At 41.7% G+C, this 19,975-nt stretch overlaps 1 protein-coding gene across 3 annotated transcripts; it reads left to right on the top strand.

The window, feature by feature from the left end:
* Positions 1 to 5,636: 5,636 nt before the first annotated feature.
* Positions 5,637 to 18,855, top strand: raver1 (ribonucleoprotein, PTB-binding 1). Of its 3 annotated transcripts, none has more exons than XM_034088326.2 (14): positions 5,637 to 5,998; positions 8,177 to 8,243; positions 11,700 to 12,169; positions 13,323 to 13,514; positions 14,314 to 14,434; positions 14,526 to 14,626; positions 15,180 to 15,258; positions 15,480 to 15,667; positions 15,779 to 15,860; positions 15,976 to 16,118; positions 16,237 to 16,308; positions 16,673 to 16,798; positions 16,942 to 17,007; positions 17,132 to 18,855. In XM_034088326.2, the coding sequence occupies exons 1-14, from the start codon at positions 5,672 to 5,674 to the stop codon at positions 17,276 to 17,278; spliced, it is 2,181 nt and encodes a 726-aa protein (XP_033944217.1). In that variant the 5' UTR covers positions 5,637 to 5,671; the 3' UTR covers positions 17,279 to 18,855. The 3 variants fall into 3 exon arrangements, with proteins under 3 accessions (XP_033944217.1, XP_033944218.1, XP_033944216.1); XM_034088327.2 differs by having other exon boundaries at positions 15,177 to 15,258; positions 15,979 to 16,118; XM_034088325.2 differs by having other exon boundaries at positions 15,177 to 15,258.
* Positions 18,856 to 19,975: the final 1,120 nt, after the last annotated feature.

The following is a 19,975-nucleotide window of genomic DNA, read 5'->3' as shown; positions in this document are numbered from 1 at the left end:
CCTCCTCGACTCCTATCCTCGATACTTAGTCCCGCCCACAGGAGATGCGAGCGGAGGAGCCGAGGAGGGGAACCGAGGAGAGAGGAGGGGAAGCAGCAGGCGGTTAGAGAAATGAGAACTCCTCTCCTCTGTGCGGTCATTTTAAAGAGACGTCCATTAATGATGACAGGAGGCACAGCAGCCCTCTGTCTGATGGACAGATGTGTTCATGACGACTTATATATTTACTTTGATTCATTCACAGTGCGGTATAATGAGACAATAATGGCTACAGATGCGGACACACACACACACACACACACACATATATATATGTATATATTTATATAAATATATACAATTTCAGAATCAAGCAGAGCACTCTCATAATAACGTAACACTATCAGAGACTGGATATATATCCCTCTGGTCGCTACAATGTGGAAAATAAATTACGGGCCAAAAGTTTTATTTACAAGTATTAAAAGTAAGCAGAGGACACCAAACCAACTGACACCTGTCTGTCTGCTGCATCTATGCACACACTGTACCACACACACGCATATACAGCTCCTAAAACAGGCTACAGCCGTGGTGTATTTTATTGTGAAGCACTAAATGGTCTTAGAAAAATATCGACTCTTTGTTTGTAGATATCTACTAAACTAAAGCAAAAAGAGTAGGCCTGTTCTACTGAGTGATATATATTATACACACTGCTCTGCTTTCTGCACGGACCTCACAGCTGTTCTCACTGTAAACATCGCGTCGCGATGAAAGCAGTTAATAAAATAATATCCAGGGGATGCATGCAGAGCTGTCATTGGCTGAGATAAGTCCGGCCGTGCGTCACGAGTCTTTGAAACATCTCTGTTGCCGGAAATGCATCCACGAAGCAGCCGTGGAGGACCGTGGAGGACCCATCAGTGTATCCTCGGTTATAGCTCCTCCAGAGAGCCTCCTCGACGCTCGATCCTCGGTCCTCGAAGTGCATTTAGAGAAATGAGATGTCCTTCAACATGGCGCGCTGAAATTCATTTCCGGGTCACTACCGGAGGACCGAGGAGTCGAGGAGGGGGATTTGATAAAATGAGAAAGGGCCCATGTACCCGATCTGCAGCTCTGCCCGATCTACAGTGCGCATGTGCGAGATGGTCCGCCATATTGGAGAACTCCGGACGGCAATCCAAGAAGGACCCTTGACACAGTGGCTTTTGGCAAAGCTGAAAAATAAAACTCGAGAAGGATGAGTTATTGTTATTACAACGTGACTTCACTATTATTTAACAACTCTTTTTATTGGGTTCTTTTATTTGGGGTTAAGTACATTTTCAGAATAAGTGAGAAATTGATTTAACTTCTGTTAGACAGCCATATGCCATACATTTTTGCATACATTCACAGTAAATATTTATTCAGTATGATAGCTGTATAAGTTAAGAAATCCTTCCAATGTGTACTATAGGTCAGTAAAAAAAAAAAACACAATTTGAAAGGGGAGTGATTAGTCAAATATGCATAAATAAAGAATACAGACTAGGTAAGATAAAGAGAGGAGTTTATCAATGATGTGTTATTGGTTGTGAGCATATTCTAATGGTTTTTTGATTATTGAAATATATACAGTTCTGTTTCATATGAGTGTTGAGAGCCGTATCCATACATCTCTTAATGTTGCCCTCAAAGTGCACCAGGGGGAGCATACCCCCGGGGGAGCATACCCCCGGACCCCCCTAGAGGATGTGAGGTCATCACAAATAAAACAAGTTCACATGGATAGGATACTATAAGTGTGCACACTCATTATATACACTACACATTTCTCTTGGATTTGTTAACACTATAGTCCCTAGTATATTTGTAGAAAGGCAGGAAATGGAATTAAATTGAGAAAATGTTTCATTGCGGAGGACCCCCTGTTTTGTGTCCCCCCCACTTCTCAAACCAAAGTTACACCCTTGCCTATAATTAACTTTTATATTCGAGACAGATAACTGACCCGGGAAATATCCTGTATTATGTTCACTTTTTAAATGCATCCAATACCGTTTGCTGAACCAGACCAGTCAATCTGTTGGCAATCCTGTACCTGTGATCTTGCTGCACAGCGGCAAAAAAAATCAACAGGAATAATGCTACTCTGACATTGGACGATTTTTTTACTGATGTACTCGATAGCTACATAGAATTGTTGGTATGAGCTGGCCAAATGATCCATGACAGATGCACGCAGCTGTCCTGGCATGCATAAATGTTTGGATCTGGACAGACATACATCCAATACAAAAGTTACAAAGGTTCTCTGTTTTGCAATTGGCTTTCCAACTTTCTAAAAGCGGAAATAAAGAGCAGAATAGACCAAAGGCTAGTATGCGCAATGTATATTGTCTAGTACTGTAAGTAATATTCCATAATGTACACACCATCAGCTGACACTCTGCATGCTATGGTACTGTTCCTCCTGGGAACCGAGGAAAAAAAGTGTCTTCCAATTAAAAAAAATTGTGATAGGATTAAATAAACATTTTGCAATTTAGACTTATTTTATTTAAACACATTTTTAATTGTACAGTATGTCCAATGTAGTGAACCTGAAGACCTTTTTGGTGAAAAGTCAGCCAAAAGATAAACATGTAACATATTATGCCTATAGATTGATATTAATACAGGAATACAATACATAATTGATTTAATAAAAGTTGATAAATCAATTTAGCGAAAATTAAGGCTATTAAAAAGTATTAAATGGCATTTTCCAAGGTATTACATTTTGTAGCTAGTAGTATAGTAGTATATAAATTCTCCAAAGAGGTTGTACAGTTTTCCTGAATGTAATCATTGCGTAGGTGTGTAGTGTGATTCTGTGTAGTTTATTTATGGCATCCCGTTGGATTTGACGTCATCTGAACAGGACATCGCACGCTCACTGCTTGATAGTAAGCGAAGGTCCGTTTATGCCGGTTGTTGAACAACATTGTTATGGGGAAATGCAAGTTTGCATCTCTTGGGAACAATGCCTAAATCAAATACTACCTTCTAATGGTTTATTTTTCTAATAAACCTTGCATTGGGTTGGTCACACAATTAATTCTCTTGTGCTTAGTTATATCTGAATTATGATAAGGAGTTATCACAAGCTGTTTAGTTGTGCTATCTTACAATCAATACTGTATAGTAAATGTGAGGTAAAGTGTGTCGCCAATGTAACGGGTTGGAAATCAAAGTGGCGATGAGGTCTTAAGATGTATGGAAAGGGTCTTAAAAAAGGTCTTAATATGTATTACATTTGACTTCAGGATTCCTGCATATACCCTGTGTATAGTTGGACACTAAACTAGTTTGGTTTTTGTTGTCAATGTACTGGGAAAAGCACTCAATTGGATTCCAGTCTGCACGGGGTGTAGGGTCATCTTGACTTGTTTCATGGATGTGGTCTCCAATTGACCATACTCATAGGAACAAACTTTGAATTCCTGAGGCAATTCTAATTGTTCATGGCACCACTTAAATAAAAAAGCAATAAAACAGACTTGCTACTCTTGGCCCACAGAGGGATATGTCTTTCCTGCTCATCCCTATCTGTCTTTATGTCTGTATCTGTCTGCTCATCTGAGCCTCCAGCAACTTTTCCCTCTTCTTCTTCACCCTCCACTATCCCAGGTGTGAAATCCTCATCTCTCATCACCTGAGAGCTCAAAATCTGAATCTCCCTCAACTATCTCGTACAGTATATGTCTGCTTCAGTTCTGTTTCCTGCAACAGCAAGTCATTAAGTACATGAAGACGGTCCTGATTTCCACTAGAACTGACATTTATAAAAGAGCTGTTATTTCAATAACATACACTATCTGACATACATGTCCTCCTCAACATGTTGTTGTTGGTATGCCTGCCATTTTTGGATGAAAATAAAGAGGAACCTCCCGGCATTCAATTTTAACCAATGACATATCACTGGAAAGCCCAAGATGTCCTCTGTACAATGCAGCAGGGATTGGTAGAGTATAGCTCAAAACAGTAAAAGGATATGCATGAGAACAAAATGTCCACTACAGAAGACAATGGGCTGGGTCTCTGGGATGTGAGACCATAAGACTGACTGTTTGTTACAAGCCAATCAGCCCACTACCAGGGGACATCAAGAAAATATAGAATAATATGAATCAGCACATATTTAAAATTCCAAAAACAATATAGTAAGCATATAATTCAAAGCAGACAGTAAACTGCAACAACATGAAAGGTATCCATATGGCTGTACGTGTACGTTTTTGTTTTAATTCAAGTTTCATTATATTAGGCCTATATTATGTTCTTTGACACTTATTTCTCCTGATGTAAGACTGTTAAAGAAGGATTTAAAGATCTTTATAGTCCAAAGTTTTATATCTGATGAATTATTGACATGCAAGACTGCTTATAAAAAGTGTCATAGAGGTAGGTTCAATGTGCTGTGAAGATAAGTTAAAACAATACCATTTAAAGGCAATACAAAATATATATATATATATATATATATATAGTAAATATATATATAATATATATATAAAGTATAATAATAATAATAATAATTATTATTATTATTATAATAATAATATAATAATTATTATTATAATAATAATAATAATAATTATTATTATTACTAATATTTAAGGTCATGGTTTTGTAATCTATATCCTAAACTGCAATGATTGGCGCATCCCTTTGGTATGGAAGCCCATTTCCGCCACTTGAAAAAAATAAAATCCCCATGAAAAGTCATAATTATGAGATAAAAAAGTCGAAATTATGAGATAAAAAGTCATAATAATGAGATAAAAAGTCATAATCATAATGCCTATAGTTTTGTGGTAACGTTCACGCCACTAATGACAATAGTGTAGGCATACTGCTGCTGTGAGTTGCTCTAACTCTAACCTGTGAACGTTACCACAAAACTATAGGCATATATATTATATTCATAACAGGTCATGTCAAAGCTATAAACTGCATTGTTGTAGTTTAGCTGCAATATAGGCTAGCTATAAACTGCATTGTTGTAGTTTAGCTGCAATATAGGCTATATGTAACATCTAACATTTACAAAAGTCACCTGTAATAGTTACCTTATTTAGGACTAGATGCCGTTTGCATGGTGGAGAGCAGCAAGGTGATAAAGGGACCTTTGAAGACAGCGCCACTGCAGCGCATGCGCACTTCTTATCTCATAATTATGACTTTTTATCTCATTATTATGACTTTTTATCTCATAATTATGACTTTTTATCTCATTATTTCGACTTTCTTATCTCATTATTATGACTTTTTATCTCATAATTATGACTTTTTATCTCATTATTTCGACTTTTTTATCTCATAATTATGACTTTTCATGGGGATTTTATTTTTTTCAAGTGGCGGAAATGGGCTTCCATACTATGGACATAAATGTGTAGTTTTTTTTTTAAGGTGAATCCCTAAAGCCGTTTAAAGCTCACTGGCTTGTCTCTACTGAGAACTGCAGGATCTGCAGCATTCATGTCCAGTTTGAGTTAACGTGGCCCCGCCCCCTACCTCAGTTACGTCGTAGTCATGGAGAATGCGTCCTCCTCTCGTCCAATAAGAAGCGGCGCTGGGGCCATGTGTGTATTGTTTAAACTGCTCAAATCGGGCTGAGTTTTCAGACCGACAAAAACTTCCACCAAACAGAGTGATGGCGGCCGTTGTGTCTGTTAGAACAGCTGCCAGAGATGAGAGCACAGACACAGGTCTCAGTTTCGCCCCTCGTCCGCTTCACGATAACTACGACCTCCCTGTGGATGCGGGTCACGAAAGCTGGATGTCCGGAGGAGACCACCGGTATCATGAACCCGGCGGAGAGGACTCACCGTCGGACCGCGACTGTCAGCGGAGGGTCGACGAGGACCTGACATCACTGAGCCCCGAAGAGATAGAGAGCCGCTTAGAGAGAACTCGCCGGGAGTTTTACAACCGTAGAAAAATAATAATAAAGAATCTACCCTCCGACGTTAGCAATCAGGTAAGAGAAAAAAGTCCGGGAGGTTTCACTTATTGGATGATTGATTGATTGCTAACGTTAGCCTAGCTCCAAATTGCTTTGCCATGCTACCTATCTTAGCCGAGTAGCCATTTAACTCGTTCGCTGATTTTAGGTTTGAATAGTGCGATATTTTGTTTTAATGAATATGCAATTGGTTTAATTTAAAGGCAACACACTAGAGCTGTTATTTGGTAGCCACATAGTATCATTATTGTTTTAATTCAGGCTTTGGGTTGTTAGGATTTCTGCCAGGTGGTCAGATAACTGTCAATAATGGTCATCTGTGGCCTGCATGACCTGCCACTCCTGCCTCGTAGGCAACAACTTGATAACTTTTTATATTTGGATTTTATATTTACTATTTTAAACACCAAATCAAAACTGTCGTTGATTATCCTCCCCCACATGGCGGTTACAGGTGCAGTGTTACTTTATTCATCAGCCCATCTGTTGTTTAAGCTGGCGTTTGGTTGTATCGACCAGCCAGTGACTTACTCATGATGCCACATTTTTTTGGAACGTGCCTGACTCGTGGGGAGCGGTGGGCCTGCGGGCGGAACCATTGTTCACAGAGAGAGAGGGGGGGTGGGTGGAAGAGCAGTGGGAGTTCGAGATGTGAGTTGCAATATAACAAAAGGTGGAAGGTGTAGAGACAAAACGTTTCAGAAAATGCTAGATAGAATCGCCATTCGTTTGTGAATAGTCAAAAGCAGCGCAGAACAATTTCTCATAGAACAATGACCTCTGACCCCTCCACAGGTGCAACTTGTTGCTTGTTTCCAAGTGACATGAATGAGTTAATTATGTGAATACTTACCTACAGTTAAAGTGGACCTATCATGCTATATTTGAAACATATATTGTAGGGCCGTACCTATATAAATATATATATATTTCAAAATACCAAACAGATCCTGCATTTTAGCCATGCCTCATTTCGCTCTATTTGCTCTTTCCAGCCCTGTTTTTGCAGGGGGCTGATTCTGTGAGCTGCAACTGACCATGGCCCCCTGCAGGCGAGGGGAGTTGGCAGTTACTTAGTTTGGCATTAGGGCAGGGATATCTAGATACTTTCCAAGGTTTGACATAATGAATTGTGCTAATTGTATGTCTTTATTAGGATCCCCATTAGCACTAGCATGAGCATTGGCTATTCTTCCTGGGGCTTCCTTTTTAAAGCAAGCAACGATGTTTTCAAATCTGTAATCAAAAAGCTCCTCAAAAACACTATCGAAGCAGTTCCTGCCGTTGCTACGTTAGTTCAAACGGTAACAATGGACTATTTTTCTTAGCGGATGCATGTCAATTTAAATCAATACAACTATTTCTTAAATCAATAAAATCATTTTCGAAATCCATGAAAGCATTTCAATTAATATTGGGAGTCATGTCGTTACTTTGTTGAGAATGTGGCCATGTGTAATAAGCGGGATAATGTGCAGCACCTAACACGTAACACCTTCATGCCGATCTAGATCCCTCCGCTTCGCGTCGGGCTCCTGATCAGCCTGTCGGTGTTCTTTTCCCCATAATGACCTTGCCGCTGCACATTATCCCTTACATATGATTATATAGAGTCATTATTCATTTGTTTTAAGGCAGGAGGTGCAAACGCTTGCCTCTGGGAGGGAGAAAAAGAGCCACAGCGCAGAATAAACGGAAGGGCAACCATGCAAGGGAAGTCTTCTTCGCTGCTTTTGTGGCAGACTACAGCGCCACTTACAGGTCTGGCATATTTACTACAGCGTCTCCAGCGCTTTCGAGCAGCAATGGCCGGCCGTGGCTCAACCTCTCATTCCCCTGATAGGTGGAGAATTGACCAATAGCCGTAGCGCCACCTTCCTGACGTCAGGACAGTGTTCAAATCTGGATCAGTCTGTATCAGATCCGTTGCAGCCCCTTTTTTTAGAGATTTGGGTATGGAGGGAAATAGAGAGGGTTGTTTTCTGACACTTGGTGAGTTCCCTGGAACACCGGGGACACATATTCATGTATAAAAGATGTACAAAAGTGCATTTTGCATGATAGGTTCCCTTTAACCAATTTACAATAAAAAAACGTCTTCTTTTAGTAAAATATTGTATGTGTGATTCCTTGGTTAAATGGTTGTATCAATTCAGATTTCTTAATGTCATTTTTGTTTTTTCTCATTCACAGGAGGTCCATGAGCTGTTGGGCAACTATGACTTGAAGTACTGCTTTGTGGATAAATACAAGGGCACAGGTTAGTTTAACTAACTTGAATTAATAATAAATTAACTTGAACTAAATCCCTCAAATGTTACCCTAGTTGTTTGCTGCAGGTTTGTATTCAAGGTGTGATTGTAGTCTGTATACCAGCGGCCCCCTTCGGCTCTGAAACAAACCAATACAGCAGTGCCTTTATATTATATATTAGGTCTATGAGAAAATGATCCTACTTCTAACTTGATTTGTTACTAGGTAAACATTTCTTTATTACTTTATGGTCTCAATTGGTAGAATTGTCATTAAAATATGATGTCCATTGTGATTGACGGGCCGTTACAGAGGTTTTGTCCAGGTCTGTATTTTGGTCTGAGAACTTGAATTTCACAGAGATTTCAGTTGGTAGCATTTCGGTTGTTGGTTCGGAATCTCGTGTCACTCCTGGTTGCAAAAAGACACAATATGGCAACAGCCAGAATGCCAAACAAAGTTATTTCTTTTAATTTATGTAACTAAAAAACATTGTTTCATGTAAGAAATCCAGAAAAATAAGTGGCTTGTGAGAAATGGGTGATATGGCTAAAATGTTATCACAATTTCTGTATATATCTCAATACTATAAATTGTTCTGTAAATTACGAAATAATTGTTTATAATAGCCCTACCATACTTTAACACATTTATTATTTTTCTTTCATTTGAAACTCTCATACAAACAAAACAATGTTCTAAAGTCATGTAACCAGAGTTCTTCCTCATCCCACTCTGCAGTTAACTTAATGTCTGCCCTCTTCATCCTTACCTTTATAAGGCAGCAGGATTGGCAAGATCCAATCTGTGAATTTGATTGACATATGGTTGAACTCACTTGTCGCATCAACAGTTACTTATTTGTATGCATCAAGGAAACCAGATTCTGTGAATCGAAATGCAAAAATAATCAGTCATAAATTATCCTTAGGGGTATAAATTCACCTTGTATGCCCCAAAATGTGAGCTGCGTCTTAAATCAGGGAATTGCTTGTTTACAATGGTCTAATTGCAACAAAGATCAGGTTTTCTTTAGAAGCCTCAAAATCAATTTGTCAATTTGTCAGAAAGACATTCAAGAGCACTTAAACAGCAAACCGCACCTTAATGTCTAATAATGGGGCAGGAAATAGCATAAGCCAGATGGTAACCTCGGGGTATGTCTGCTATCTACCAAACTGCCGCGGCAGATAACCATCACATTTAGGTGTGCTTTTGTAGAAAAATAGTTGGCTGGTGAAAAAGTTAGAAGATGGAGAATTGGGAGGGATGAAACCGTCTTTAATGGTCACACATGCAGAGCACACAGTGACATTTGTTCTCTGCATTTAACCCATCCTAGTACCAGGGGTGTTTCTCAATCTCGAGTACGCTTGCCAGGGTGTCCGCGGGGTCTTAAAAAGTATTAAAAGTTGATAAATCAATTTCACGAAAATTAAGGCTATTAAAAAGTATTAAACTGCATGTTCCAAGGTATTAAGAAGGTCCACAGCAACGACAACATGAAACACCCTTTAATTTACTGAAACAACATGTCGGGAAACCCCCTCAAGGTGGCCCCATGCATAGCGTGCCATAAAATGCTGCTTCTTATTTTAAGTTTCGTTGCCTTGCTCCGCTCTGTGGGGGGGGGGGGGGGTTTATCTGCTGGTGGACTACCTGAGAGATATACAGCAGGAGAACACGCCGTCCACTGCTGAGAATAATCAGAAGGGCAACCATGACAACCATGCTCCGGGGTCTTCTTCGCTGCTTTTGGTGTATTTTGTGGCGGCAGCAGCGCCACTTACAGGCCTGGCATATGTACTACAGCGTTTCCAGCATTTCCAGAGGTCGAGTGTGAACGGACGCGTAAATGAATGGAATGCGTGTGAACGGAAGACTTTTTTGCGTTTGCGTATGCGTTTTACTGTATGCGTCCTCGTGGGGCCGGGGTCTAAGCCAAACTATATCCGGTCACAGAGATCTGCTATTTTAAAGTAAGGTCAACACATATCGACCCTAAATATAGTCTATATTAAGAACGAGAAAAGTCTTAACATATATATCGTTTTTTGTAAACATATGACAAATGTGTGAGGGTGATGACGTTAGAGCATCGTCCTATGTGCCGGGCTTAGCCCCGGACAGCCCCAGCCCAATTTAACCCCTGGGTATTTGTGAGGGAGCTCCTATATGGCATTACCCCGCTGAAGCTCACCAAAGTTTAATATATTTCAAAGTTTTGTCAATTGTTTTGTTTATTGGTCAAATACTGGTTTCGAATGGTTTCTGAGGAGTTTTACTGGAATGAAAGAGCACAGAGTACAGAAGCAACAAAGCAGCATCGACTGCATTAAACCTGACCTTCACAGAGAGGTTGCAGTTCATGTGGAGAGGAGGCTTCAGTCGTCTGTCTGCACTCTGTTTAGTTGTCTTACAATCAATATAGTAAATGTGAGGTAAAGTGTGTCGCCAATGTAACCGGTTAGAACTCGAAGTTGCGATGAGGTCTTAAAATGTATGGAAAGGGTCTTAAAAAAGGTCTTAAAAGGTATTACATTTGACTTCAGCATTCCTGCATATACCCTGGCTTGCTTGGTAGCCCATGTCTTCCGAGTCACTTGCTTCAGAAGTGAGGCAAGAATACTTCCTGGCATTCAGTCAGTCTACACATGTGCAGCCTCGAAATTTCTCCAAACGAAGTACTCCGGCCTCGGTAGAATTCCAAGTATGCTGGACATTGGAACAGTACTTTGGCGGCACTCGATGACGTAGTATGCTTGAAATGGTGGCTCTGGAGCAGCTTTACTCAAGGTTGAGAAACACCCCAGGAGTCTAGTACTAGGAGCAGTGGGCAGCTATTGTACAGCGCCCGGGGGGAGCAATCGAGGGTGGGGAGTGTCCGGTGCCTTGCTCAAGGGCACCACAGCAGGGCAGGAGGTGAACTGGGACCTCTCCAAGTAGCACTCCACACTCCATATTTTAGGTCTGGTCGGATGGTTAGGCTATAATAACCTTTTTATTTTAATTTGGCTTTCAGGCTGGAACATTTGTTGTTGTAATCCTCCACTTCTGTTTCAAAACATGGTTTACAGGATGTTTTTGTGACACTGAGCATCACACCATAGGGCTCTGTTGTACAAGAGTCTGTCAAATTAGTATACACTTTAAATTGGTGATGTCAATACTATAAACGGGGCTATATGTGTTTTTTTAGGTTTCAACATAATCCGATGAAATGCCTTTGATTCTTGTCAGCCATGATGGCTCCCTTTTGTAGTCTCAATAAGAGAAATGTTGCAGTGCCATGAAAGCATGTGGGTGGTAACATTCTGCCACCAGCGTTGTCTTTTATCACACCTGGAGGACTGTTATCACTAAGGCTGGCTCCCTGAGACCTGCTGTATATGAAGAATCTATTTGAATGCTGACTGAACAAATATCACTGCCTCACTTTTAACGTTTCCCTCTTTTCCCTTAGCATTTGTGACACTTCTCAATGGGGAACAGGCACAGTGTGCTATCAAAGACTTCCACCAGCATGTGCTACGGGACCGGGAGATCTCTGTGCAGCTGCAGCCAACAGACGCTCTGCTGTGCATCGCCAACCTGCCCCGCGCCTTCACCCAGCAGCAGTTTGAGGAGTTGGTGCGGCCCTTTGGTAACCTGGAGCGCTGCTTCCTGGTGTACAGCGCCTCCACGGGGCACTCCAAGGGCTACGGCTTTGTGGAGTACATGAAGAAGGACTCGGCTGCCAGGGCCAAGTCGGAGCTGTTGGGAAAGCAGCTGGGCTCCCGCATGCTGTACGTCCACTGGACTGAAGTGGGCTCCCTCACATATCCACTGCTGAACTCCAAGTGTCTCTGTGTGGACCGTCTGCCCCCCAGCCTGCTGACAGCCCAAGACCTCCGCAATGCCCTGGCTGACACCCATGCGCCAGTCTTCTGCCAGGTCAGATGCAACACAAATGAACACTCCGGGGCTGCAACTAACTTTTGTTTCATCATAGATTAAACTGCCATACATTTTCAAAAGTAATGGAGTAATAATTTGATCTATAAAATGTCAGAATATTAGGACATCCCAGTTTCTCAAAGTCAGATGTGATGTCTTTCTTTAATGAATGCTTATTGGTGATTATTTATCTGTTGATCGCTCAAGGATTAGTTGCAGCTCTAAAACACTGGTACAAATTGATATGATTTTAGAAAAATGATTTATCCAGATTGTATTTTACACCACAGATAATGAATGTTATTCGAGTTTGGATCAGCCATTTGATATTCCCTGATTGGATGTGAATTGAATGTGCTGACATGTGTATATGAGTTGTAGCCATGCCACTGAAGGGGTACGGATGGCAAGATTCTATTTTTGCGTATATACAAATGAAATGTTTTGGTGTTTCTGTTCCCTTTCACCTTTACCCCAGTTTTCCTGTGGCCACTCAAAGTTTCTATAGCAGTGAGCATTGCTGGTTTCTATGGTGATGACCACCTGACTCCCCCAGGTGGTGTCATTCAGCGGGCTCTTCTGGAAAGAGACAGAGAGTCAGCCTTTTTAACACGCAGAGTTGTGCTTTCTGCTGGTTTCAGGGTTTTTAAGGATTGTGGCAAATGCAGTGATTTAAGGGAACCGTTTTAACAAAATGCAAATAGGCTTTTGTTTATGAACTATTTACACTTGGTGTTTTCAAATCATGAGGCTACATTTGTTGCCGGATTAATTTTAAGGCCTGTAAAAGGAAATTCACAACTTATATTTTAGAAAAGCAACTCTGTAATAAAATTGTGTACAATGTTGAGGAACAGTCAAATATAAGTATTATGAGAGGTTGCCTTATAAAACCTGTAGTTGCTATCAAATTGCCTGAATGCCACCAATTAGGGGAGTCACTAGATCTGTTTTGATAAAAAGATTCTGGTTCATTTCCGTTTCACAGGACATTTCCTACCTAAATGTGCTTTTAGATATATGTGCAGCACATATGGGTGAAGGTCAAAAACCACAAGCCTAGCAGTCAGTGTTGCACCGGTGTTGCTGTATTTGTTAGCAACAAATTGCCTTTAAGATATGAGAATAACGCTTTTTTTTCTCCACACAGTTGGCTCAGGGACAAGATGGAAGTTTTCGTCGGTTTGCGGTCTTAGAGTTTCCCTCATCTGAGATGTCAGAGGAGGCGCAGCGCCTGGCTGACGGCAGGCTGCTCGGTGGGACAAACATCAGGGTGTCCTTCTGTGCCCCTGGGCCTCCTGGAAGAAGCATGTTGGCTGCTCTGATCGCTGCCCAAACCATGGTATTTAAGTCAAACTAATGTGTCATACCCCTTTCACACCAACGCGGTTCCAGGGCCGGTTCGGAGCTGGAGCTTGAAAAGCACCGGTTTCCTGTTCACACTGCAGCGGAGTCACCTCTAAGCTCCGGAATCCGGTTCGTTTCAAGCACCAAAAAGTTGTCGGTCTAGAAAGCAATCACCGCATACGTCACGCTTACGTCGGATCTGGGCTGTGTCCAAATAACACGCGACATCCGCCTTTCCGCCAGCTTCAACATGATCTGTGGAAATAACATTGAGAATCAGTTTTAATGTTATACCATAGTAAATAATGCTGAAAAACTGGGTATTTTGACCTTGGCGCATGCAGAGGCTAACAACAGCTAGCTCCAACGCCATCGCATAGGACGTATATTTACCTTCTTTCTCCTACGGAATTGTCGATGATGATTGTAAAGAACTTTTGAATGTAGCATGTAACGACTGTAAAGTCGTTTCGACAGACCAAAACGAGTAGCGCTTCAATGCAATCTGCCGTTGTCGATGTGAGGGGTTTCCGCACGGTTTGGCTTTATGAAGCAGGCACGCAAATGGTTACGTCATGACGCAAACAATGACGCAGCACCAGTCGGGCTCTGAGCGGTGTGAACAGAGCGGGAGCTGAACCGGTTCTGAACCAGAAAAGCTCTAGCACGGAGCTAGAACGGGAAAAGCCTTGGTGTGAAAGGGGTATGAGTCAAAAGCTACTATTACATTTGCCTGTGTGCTGACTGCCTGTTCTGTGTCCTGTCCGCCTCTTTTTTTTCTTTTCTTTTTTAAGGCTGTGAATAGGGGTAAAGGTCTCCTCCCTGATCCCACAGCCATGCAGATACTAACAGGCCTGAATAACCCTGCCACCCTCAAGATGCTGCTCAACCCGCTGTCACAGGGGCCCAAACAAGGTGAGAATGACTCACTTCCTCTTAATCAATGCCTTTTTAATTATCGTGTTTGTTCTGGAGCTGTGAGTCCTGATGTCCTCTTTGTGTGCAGGCCTCCTCGGGGCAGCTCCCACAATGCCCCTGCTGGCCAACCCCGCCCTCTCCGCCGCCCTACTCCAGCTGCTCCTTCAGAACCAGGCCAAGGTGCAGCAGGTACTGTAGCCTTTCTGCCTTTTTCACTCTGACATGTGGCTCCTTTGCCGCTCGGCTCGCTTTGATTCATCCTCACCCACTCACACTCTCTTCCCCCCCCCCCCCATACTCTCTGCTCTTTCCTTCTTCACCATTAGCAAGTCTTTCTGGGAAATCATCTTCTTTGGGCTCAGGTGCTGCACAATAAAGAAAACCCTCTAGTCCCTTGTGTGAGTGATAATGGTGTTTTGTGTTTGGCTATTGGTGGGTAAGCTGGATTGATCTTTTTGTGTGATTGGTGATAGTAGAACGTGATGCTTGGGTGGGTAAGCTCTCGCTAGGAAATTGAGGTTTGTTTTGTGTGTGTGAGGCGTACTTTTGAGTGATCTGATTGGTGTGTACAAAATGTGTAAATAGCCACTCTGCAAGGACATCATTTCATACGTGGTGAGTAAGACTCAGTGTTGATTAGGTGTGCTGGTGTAGTGCAGCGGTTCTCCCCCGCTCGAGTGTTGCAGCCAGGCTGTGACCCTCCTGTGACACAGAGCTTTGCTCTCTCTCCTTTGGCCAGCAGGCAGGACTCATCGGGGAGAATCCTCTGGCCGCTCTGCCTGTCCAGCAGGGAGTCCATCTGCTCGGAGACCTGCCCCAAGGTTTGACATTCCTCGACTCCAGCCGCATGTTGTTTTTTTTTTTTTCCGCATAGGATGCTTAACATCTGTATCCCCCCGGGCTTGTAAATAATGGTTTCTCCCCTTTTTTTTTTTTTAAATTGCTCATTACATTTTGCTCACAATTCAAGATGGCATGCATGTTAATATTTAAAAAAATATACAGATCACACTTATTGTAAATTCAATAATCTGTCTTTTAGGTCTTGGTCTTCAAATGGATCCTATGGGCCCCCTGAAGTCAATGCAACATGGCAGATCCCTGGCAAGGGAGCAGGAGTCCCCCACAGCAACGTGCACCTTCCCCCAGACTTCCTCTCCCACCCTGCAGGGCATCTCCATGCCCCTGATGGGTGGCATGATGGGAGCAGATGGCCTCACAGCACAAGGGGTGAGGTCCCAAGCAATTTCCGTAATGTATTCTACCTCTTGTATTTGTGTCTAGCGTTGTGCCCAAATGTAAATAACAGAATAATAAAAAGCCATTTTCCCCTCCGGCAAGGTATCTATACTGGGAGACCCTCCAAAAGATGTGAACCATCCCCAGAGTGCCTTCCTCGGTGTCAACAGTGGTTTTCCCTCAGGTAATTCCCTTTTTGTTTTTAAATACTGTGTAGTTCTAATTTTCCTACAGCTTAATAAATAGAAAAACATGTTCCAGCATACTGTATAATGTCTGTTTGCACTTTGTTACTCCAGTAGAAAGCTGCAGACCTCACCCCTATAGGAAAAGACCCACTCTAAGTAATGTGTCCAACCATCACACACATCAGAGCTTACAGCCAAATTACAACCTGCGCTACCAGGACTCCTACAGCCCCGAGTACCCTCCTCTCCACCAGGTAACCAGCGTTGAAAGACTTGTTCCATGAAAAGATGTCATTGTGACCTTATGAATTTAGGGTTTAGTGCGTGGCTGCTCGTTCACTGTGCTGTATGTGATCTGGTGTTTCTCCTCAGGATCCTCTGGCCCACCTGTATGAACTGCAGGAGAACCTTGATACTGGAGCTTTGGCTGGATTTGGTCAGCAGGTAGGGTTTTGTCAAACATTTCAAGACTGCAGTATTTGAATTGGATTATAAGGAGGTATAACTGTTCTGAACTCAAAACCAAATCTCAGGATGAAAATGTATTGTAGGCTTACTTGCAGGCAAAGTGAACTGTTAGAAATATCTATTTGTCCTCTTATTTAACGAATCAATAAGCCGTCTTAACTAATGGTTCTTGAAGTGTTGGTTTATACAATAAAACTGATAAATGTCCTCTTTTTTAATTGAGTTACTCCCCTGCCACCCCACACAAAGTGTAACGTCTGCCCCAAACGGTGGAATTGTTTCCCCCTGGTTATTTGATGACATGCTTACTGCCCAACTCTAACACACTTTGTTTCTGCAGCTTCCCCGTCACCCTGACTACAGTGAGCGGTTCCCCCCCTACAGTTACCCTCCCAGTGAACCCATGTCCCCCTACTACAGCTCGGGGCCGGAGGACAGAAACCTTCCAACCCCCCATCTCAACAGGGTAAGCCTGAAGCTTCTGACTGTCCTCTTTTCTTTTTGGAAATGTTTTAGAAGAATAATCCCATGGTCAATAATGAATGTGAGGCTGAGTACATGAGCCTCGGTCGAAGTGTAGTCCACTGAAGGCTGCTTGTTTGTCCTCAGGCTGTGGGAATGCCTCCTGCGAGCCACGCCACAGACTTCCCCCCAGGCCTCAGCAATGCTGCCAAGGTAATATTTAAACCTTCTTGTCGAAGCGTTATGAGTCTTAACTTTTTGTAAAAATGTTTTACTTTTAAAAGCCCATCTGCTCTTTATTGATTTTATTTTATTTTATTATATATACAAATTCTAGACTCCTATTGGTGGCCACAAGCGTGTGTTCTCCCGGCTGATCCCATCTCCGGAGCCGAGCCCTGAAGGGGGCTACGTGGGCCAGCATTCTCAGGGCCTTGGGGGCCACTATGCAGACTCCTACCTGAAGCGAAAGCGTATATTTTAGGTACAGCTGAATGCTTCTTGCTGTAGGAGTAGCCAATCAGCAGCCAGGACACAATGGCATCTCCTCTGCTCTCCTTTGAACTTTATAGCGTGGTGTTCCTTGGATTTGTCTCTGTACTCCTGAGGGACCCCTGGAGGGTCGGGGAGTGCAGCCTGTTGCTATCTGGACAGTTGTGTCACTTCATTGGAATTCTTGGTGGTTGTATTTTTTTCTGTTGTGAATATATGATTTTAGTGTGTTGGTAAATTTTAAGTTTTTACTTTTTTCCTTATTTTTAAAATTTGACTTTTAATTTCCTGTTGAAAAGCGTGTACAGTGAAAAAAAAAAAAGGTTAACCAGGAAATGGAAGTATTTTCTCTTGATCATTTTTATTCCTGGGAGTGTGCCGTATTAGCAGAGCTACAGATAGTTTGGCCAGTTTTCAATGGTGGCCAGAGGCTGCTTTTCATAATGTAAAGTGAGGCTGTCCACAATTTCCGTAAAGGGACTTCGTCGTATTTAAAAACAAGCTTTAATTCAAAAGTTTTACTTTTTTCTTTTAAACAGCCTTCCTAATTCCATGTAAAACGTTCACTAGTTTGTTTATAGAGATGGTGTTTTTTCTTTTTTCTCCTTTCACAGGGTTGTATATTTTGCTTTATTACTCTTTCTGGATCCAGGCCTTATTTCATTGGTTAACATACAGCTCTCCATCCACCAATGACAGCTGTATGTACCAGCCTGTGTATAATGACACTGAAGCTTTTTACCCTTCTGGCATATTTTCTCAAGCCTAATCTTTTCCACGTTGTTTGTCCTTTGATTCACACCCTCCAACTTGTTTACGGAGTCTGTTCTCTACACTGATTGAGTGATGCACTTGGAGGTCACAATCCTATCTGTTCTCACGGCTATAAGATGCCATTCTTAAGTCTTCTCTCACCCGTATGTCCAGGAGTTAAATGTTTTCTGTTTGTATGAGTTCTGGTTTATAAAGTCTAAATTCCAAACGCCACACCTCTGGTTGAGTTGATGGGCCGGTGGACATGTGCCATTCCTTTGAGTGTTAAGATGTACTAATGGAAGCTAGTAATTGGTCAGTGACATGGCTGTCTGTGTTTTTCTTTTTTCTCTTTTTTTTTTTAAATCTATCTGGTTGACAGTTTGATTGTGAAAACCCCATTACCTCTGACTTCTGCTAGGAAATGCAGCTACACTTGAGCCGTAACAGTGTTTTCTGTGACATCATCCTGCCCTGTGTTGGCTTACATCTTACCATTTCTGTGTTTTTTGCTGTGTAAATAGTTAAGCTTGATACTTTTCCAGAGTCCAAAACTTTTGTTTTTCTTAAATCATACCTGCCTCTGGTCTGGTGTTTTGAATGAATTTGCTGCTCCTTGTGTTTTTGTTGTTTGGCTGTATGTGGGACAGCTGAGTGGCGCCACAGCAGGCCGCCCATGTTGTGTATGGACCAAGAGATGCTGTGTACGTACTCTATGATCATTTATTTTGATTCTACCATCTTCTCATCTGTACTGCCATTGTTGTCTCTGTATGTGTGTGATGAGAGCAAGTAAATGTTATTTAAACCTTTAAATGTTTTCATTTAATTTTTTGCTTGAGCTTTAATGCAGCTGGTAGCTACATGCTAATCTTCTTTTTTAGGGTTAACATATCATATAAAAGTTTGACTTGTTCTTTGGGACATGCCCTTGTTTTTGGAACGCATAATTTCCTCTTGAAGCACAACTGCCTTTAGGAGGTTAATTTTTGGAGTCTTAATTTCTGAATTAAGTTCAGAGGGATCGAAATTGATTTTGAGTGACCCTGAACAGATTTACATAATTTTACATTTACTATCAAAAGTTAAAGAGAAATAAATCCCCACATGGGGTTTAGAGCTGGTTAATGCAAATTGTCTTTGGTCCCATTATTATTTAATCATGTCATCCTTCAGTAGGGGTGCTGGCATGAAAAGAACAACACATTTGTGTCGAACAACCATTTATAGGCCAACCAAAGTATTTTGAGCTGCACAAAGATGCGCACAGCGGTTATCGTATTCATCATTTAGCTGATTATGTGAGTAATGAACCAGAACTGATATGCCTCCTCTCAATCAACAATGAACGCATGCACAGCCGGATGTTTTGCTTTATTGGATTGGCAACCAACCGTAAAACTAATGTTTCTACAACCTTGCAGACAGATGTTGAGGAACAGCATGAAGTAAACAAAAGGGAAGCCTCAAAACATCTTGTACATTTAATTGGAAACTCATTTTGTTGCCCAATATGTGAAAATAAATTAACAGTTGTTAGTGTTTCATGATACATAATACACTAACCTTGTAACAACCCAATAATAGCCTTTGACTTTCCTGCGTTCTTAGGTTACATGTCACCAGGCAGACGCCCTCTGCCTCCATCAGAGCGTTAATGCTGTGAATGTGACCTGTATGAAAGGTAAACAAGTTATTGCTGAGAGGATGCATTGTGCTCCCTGAATGAATAATTTAACAACAGCCTCAGCCAGTCAGCCATAACGGCTGATAACAAGCTGCTCAAGAAATGCAAACAAGCTAATAGCATATCATAGGGAGAAGTGAAGTACATTTCCCATATGATAAGACTAGAGACTGATGATATTCTAATGTATTGAACGTGAAATAATTCAGCTATGTTCTCATAAGCCCAGTATTTTCTGTTGAGCAGACT

The sequence above is a fragment of the Pseudochaenichthys georgianus genome, chromosome 8 (genome assembly GCF_902827115.2).
Source record: "Pseudochaenichthys georgianus chromosome 8, fPseGeo1.2, whole genome shotgun sequence".
NCBI classification, from domain to species: domain Eukaryota; kingdom Metazoa; phylum Chordata; class Actinopteri; order Perciformes; family Channichthyidae; genus Pseudochaenichthys; species Pseudochaenichthys georgianus.
The sequence above is the reverse complement of the archived record's forward strand: the minus strand, read 5'-3'. Positions and strand labels throughout refer to the sequence as shown.

What these genes read in the sequence shown, in the direction of transcription:
- raver1 (XM_034088325.2), top strand. Translation starts at nt 5,672, where the DNA reads ATGGCGGCCGTTGTGTCTGTTAGAACAGCTGCCAGAGATGAGAGCACA. An exon ending in TGATCGCTGCCCAAACCATG is followed by an intron (nt 13,515 to 14,313) that starts GTATTTAAGTCA and finishes TTCTTTTTTAAG; the next exon opens with GCTGTGAATAGGGGTAAAGG. An exon ending in CAACAGTGGTTTTCCCTCAG is followed by an intron (nt 15,861 to 15,975) that starts GTAATTCCCTTT and finishes TTGTTACTCCAG; the next exon opens with TAGAAAGCTGCAGACCTCAC.